General features: G+C 35.8%; 1 protein-coding gene across 1 annotated transcript in view; it reads left to right on the top strand.

Moving 5' to 3' along the window:
* Positions 1 to 619: 619 nt before the first annotated feature.
* Positions 620 to 4,825, top strand: part of LOC106884088 (sulfotransferase 1C4) — an 8,314-nt gene continuing 4,108 nt past the window's right edge. The window contains exons 1-2 of the mRNA XM_014935308.3: positions 620 to 982; positions 4,290 to 4,607. Of these exons, the coding sequence (XP_014790794.2) occupies positions 751 to 982; positions 4,290 to 4,607 (550 nt within the window). The 5' untranslated portion in view covers positions 620 to 750. The remainder of the gene's footprint in view (positions 983 to 4,289; positions 4,608 to 4,825) is intronic.

Raw genomic sequence — 4,825 nt, 5'->3', positions numbered from 1 at the left:
GGCTGGGAGGGGGAGGGGCACGTGCCTCCCTCAAGAAAAGAAAGGAAGTGCTCATCTCTAAATAATGTTATTACGCCCTTTTCTCCTGGAATTGTATTTCTTTCTGACCTAGTGCTCTTTTGCCCTGGGACCGCGACTGATGCTCGATAGATTGAGGTAACTAATTCTCATCATAGTCTAACTAAATCAAAGACAAGAGTGACAATCAAGAGCGAAACTAAGTGAAATAATTTTTTCAAGTAGTTGATGCGCCAGAGTCTTAGAAATTTTAGAAGCGGGAGAACTGTTACTAAGCACATTGTCTGCTTTTAGCTATGCACATTTTAAATGACCTACAGATTTAACAGTGTGCATGCATGATAGTTATTGTCGAACCTAACACATACTTGTATAAATATTATATTCATAGATACTTAGATACATACATGTAATTATACATACATACATACATACATACATGCATGCATGTATACATGCAATTATACATACATACACACAGTTATGTGTATGAATAATGTATATTCTCTTTAGTAGTTGACACATATATTGCACAATCAGTAGATAAGTACGCATTACGTCGAACTTGATATGAGCGCGCGCGTGTGTGAGTGCGCGCGTGCATTTGTGTATGTACACTGAATATCAAACATTATATATACAGTTACACTTTAATTCATCAAATATTACAAGGGAAACTAGTAAATAAGCATTCTCCTTAGTGTTCATTAAATAGTAGCAGACTCAACCAAGATGTCAACAACAATAGTAAATGAAGAAAACATGAAAGATTCTGAAGAAAGGAAAAAAGAAATAGAAAGTAATGTTATGCAATTTTTCGGCAAAGACGGAGAACCTATGCGTGTTTATCGATATAAAGGACATAATGTTGTGTATTTAGAACTAGCATTGTCAGCTTTATCCAAACTAAATACAGTGAAAATTAGACCTGATGATATATTACTATATAGTTACCCTGGAGCAGGTAAGATTTTAAAGTGATACAATGTATCAGCGATTGGATTATGTAATAACAAATTTTCTTACAGAGTAATATGTAATTTGAAGGTAATGTGATTTCTTTTGCTAATTTTACTTCATAGGCGCAGGAGTGGCTGTGTGGTAAGTAGATTGCATACCAACCACATGGTTCTGAGTTCAGTCTCACTGCGTGGCAGCTTGGGCAAGTGTCTTCTACTATAGCCTCGGGCCGACCAAAGCCTTGTGAGTGGATTTGGTAGACGGAAACTGAAAGAAGCTCGTCGTATATATGTATATATATGTGTGTGTGTATGTTTGTGTGTCTGTGTTCCCCCCCCCCTAGCATTGCTTGACAACCGATGTTAATGTGCTTATGTCCCCGTCACTTAGCGGTTCGGCAAAAGAGACCGATAGAATAAGTACTAGGCTTACAAAGAATAACTCCTGGGATCGATTTGCTCGACTAAAGGCAGTGCTCCAACATGGCCACAGTCAAATGACTGAAACAAGTAAAAGAGAATTTAAAATATAAAGCTAAGTTTAATTTATTTCAATATCGTAGCCAAATTATTTTTATTAGATATTTAATGAAACACATATAAGTATCTAAATGCATTTATGCAAGTACATAATCAAATATAGTTTTAATGATATCCTCGTGTCGCATTCGCGGGTAGCATTTCTGGGTAGCTGCTGATCAGGTGTGTGATATCTCTCGAAAAATGTGACGTAATTTACATTTTATGTTGCATCTCTAAATGTTTAAGTACTGCGTAGTAATATCCTGTTCTTGGATTGTAAATTTATAGCGTTCGAAGTGTGATGTGAGGTATCAGTCACGAGTCCAAGAGAGACTGCACTTCATGTTGATATTACTGCCTGCTGGAAACATACCAAAGAATAATCACTTTATTTAGCTGGTTGGTTGGTTGGTTGGTTGATTGGTTGGTTGGTTGGTATGTATGTATGTATGTATGCATGCATGCATGTATGTATATAAGCATGCATACATGCATGCATGCATGCATGCATGTATTTATGTAAGCATTCAGTACAACATGTCGAATGGTCAGGCCGTCGACGACTAAACCGGCTAATCTACCGAGCCTGCTTGGTGTGAGAGACTCCTAGTCTTTGCTAAGAAATCTCTCTCTATAGGGAAATCCTGAAATATCACCCGTCACATTGTGTAGTTCTTGCCCATGCTTTTTTCTGGTCTACTTGACATTTTAGGGAGAGTTTAGCAGTGTTGTACAAGCTGTTATTGACATATTGCTGACAGTCGTTGTCTTTAACATCAAGGATAACATAATTTGTCAGTGATAGTCATACTTGTCTACGAGTTGAAAGCTGGCCGCTAACAAAGCGACAAGTTTTTTTTAGTTAAGAAAGTACCCAGTGTTTGTAAATATGTGGATGAGTTGATGCATTGGTTGAATAGTCAATGCACACAATCAAATGTGTGCATCTATTGAACTAAAGAATCTCAGAAGGAAGATCTTTGGAATCTCTTACAAATTTTCAGTGTGCCACTAATAGATTGAATTTGAAGAATTTGAATCAGTTTCTTTTGCTATTTCTTTGCAAAAAATAGTATTTCTAGGGTTTTATGTAGATACATATGTACATACTATGATATGTACAAATGTTGCCAGTTTTGCATTAGTTCACCATTTGTTAGACTTTTGACCGTGCATTCACATCTGCTGGGTATCTGAACTCTGCAAGAGTGCGTGGCGTTTGTTCCTTGTCCCACAGAGCAACATCACGTCTGTTTGCATGAAATTACTGTTTCTATTGGAGTGTTCCTCTAGTATTCTTTATTTTTAAAGGTATGAATACATTCCAGTTCTAACATGCCCTTGATGTATACGCCAGGCAATCCTTCTTGCCGATGGCATGGTAAATAAATTTTGCGACTATATCATGCTCCAGGTGCAGGAAGTATCTCGCAGACATTTTGGGACAGCTGCTGAATGATATGGATGATACCTTCCATACTAGTGCAGCATAACCGACATTTTCTATCACAGTGTAGAGGATTGGTGGTATCTTTGTCTCTTTTGTTTATCATGTGCTTGGTATCTATCTCCTGTTCCTAAATACCAAAGGCATATCACAAGTCCAGGAGAGGTTATTTTTCATCTCAATGCTGCTGTTATCCTTTTGATCACGAGATATGTATGTATGTATGTATGTATGTATGTATGTATGTATGTATGTACGTACGTATGTATCAAATAAGTGTCTTATAAAACTATTCCGCTCATACAATAACAGCCATACCAACAATCTAACATACCTCCATCAACAACTGTTCCACGGATAACACTATGGTTTCGACACCTGGGCAGTATGTATGTATGCATGCAATTTTATACAATATAAATGTTTAAAATCCAGTGCAATCTTGCAGGATTGTTTCTCCTACTTATTATTTAAGCGAAGGATAGCAGTTAAATAAATCGATTCCAATAGTATAGTTATCAATTCGTAACTGATTGAGTATGAAGCTGACACCAGTGTAATTCTAATACAAAATATAAAAACATGTGAATAATTATTGTAGCTTTTTTATTGATTGGATTTTATGAATGTGTTAATTTTTCTATACTCATAAAATTCCGTATAGAACAAACTTATGAATTAAACTCCTGATAGTAAATGTTTTCTTATTGTACCAGTGTGGAATCATATTTTTCCTATTAGTACATTTTAATATCTTGATTACAATTGTAAGTAAAGTAAAGTTCCTTCTCGAGTCATATAGAGTCATAGAGCTGGTTTTCATGGCGTATATATTCTCCACCTGAATGGGATGTCGGTCCGTTGCAGGATTTCTCATTAAAAAAAATTTTTTTTTTTTTTAGCTGAGTGAACTGGAGCAACATGAAATGAAGTGTTTTGCTCAAGATCACACGCGTCACCCGGTCCAGGAATCGAAATCACAATCTTATGATCATGAATCCAACACGCTGACTACTAAGCCACAGTTATAAGTTGTTTAGGATCTTTTCTATTTGGCTGCCAAGCGAACAGAAATTGAAAATTGGCAGCTAAACAGAAAAGATCCGAAGTTTATGATAAATATTTTACTATTTTACACACATCGTTAATAATCATGGTGAGTTTATAATGTAGATGAAGAAGATAGTAAAATACGTGTGAAAAACATTTCCAACATTGAAATAGAACTCACTAACTGTAGATCAATAACTCTTTAATTGTGCGCCAGGTACTGTTTCTAATTATTGTACTTGATCCGGGACAGATTTTCCTTTATGTCATTTATGCATTATTTATGATTTCAGGATCACATTGGATGTTTGAAGTCGCTAATATGATATTGAAGGAAAATAGTGAAAGAGTACCCATGATAAAAGAAGAGCTGACATTAGATTATGCCCCAGTAGAAAATCTCGATTCAGCTGAATCACCTCGACTATTGAATACACATCTTCCTATTGATTTCCTGCCCCCGGAATTGCTAAAAGATCATAAGATTATCTATCTAAACCGCAACCCTAAATCTATTCTGGTGAGCTACTACAGACATTTGCGTGCTGGTAAAGCTTTTGAATATAACGGAAATTTTCCTAGCTTTTTTGACCTTTGTATGAAAGGAGAAGGTAAGGATTGAAAGTCTACTACTACTACTACTACTACTACTACTACTACTACTACTACTACTACTACTACTACTACTACTACTACTACTGTATTATTGGGTGTAAAATATAAGAGAAGTGCCTGTAATTATTTAAGTATTACAGCCCTTATTTTTATTTGTTCAAGTATTACAACAGAAGTAACTCTAAGTAATAGATTTCACGTACATCCATTATGG

The sequence above is a fragment of the Octopus bimaculoides genome, chromosome 3 (assembly GCF_046866305.1).
Source record: "Octopus bimaculoides isolate indiv1 chromosome 3, ASM4686630v1, whole genome shotgun sequence".
In the NCBI taxonomy this organism is placed as follows: domain Eukaryota; kingdom Metazoa; phylum Mollusca; class Cephalopoda; order Octopoda; family Octopodidae; genus Octopus; species Octopus bimaculoides.
Note: the sequence above shows the minus strand (reverse complement) of the source record. Positions and strands in the feature narration are given on the sequence as shown.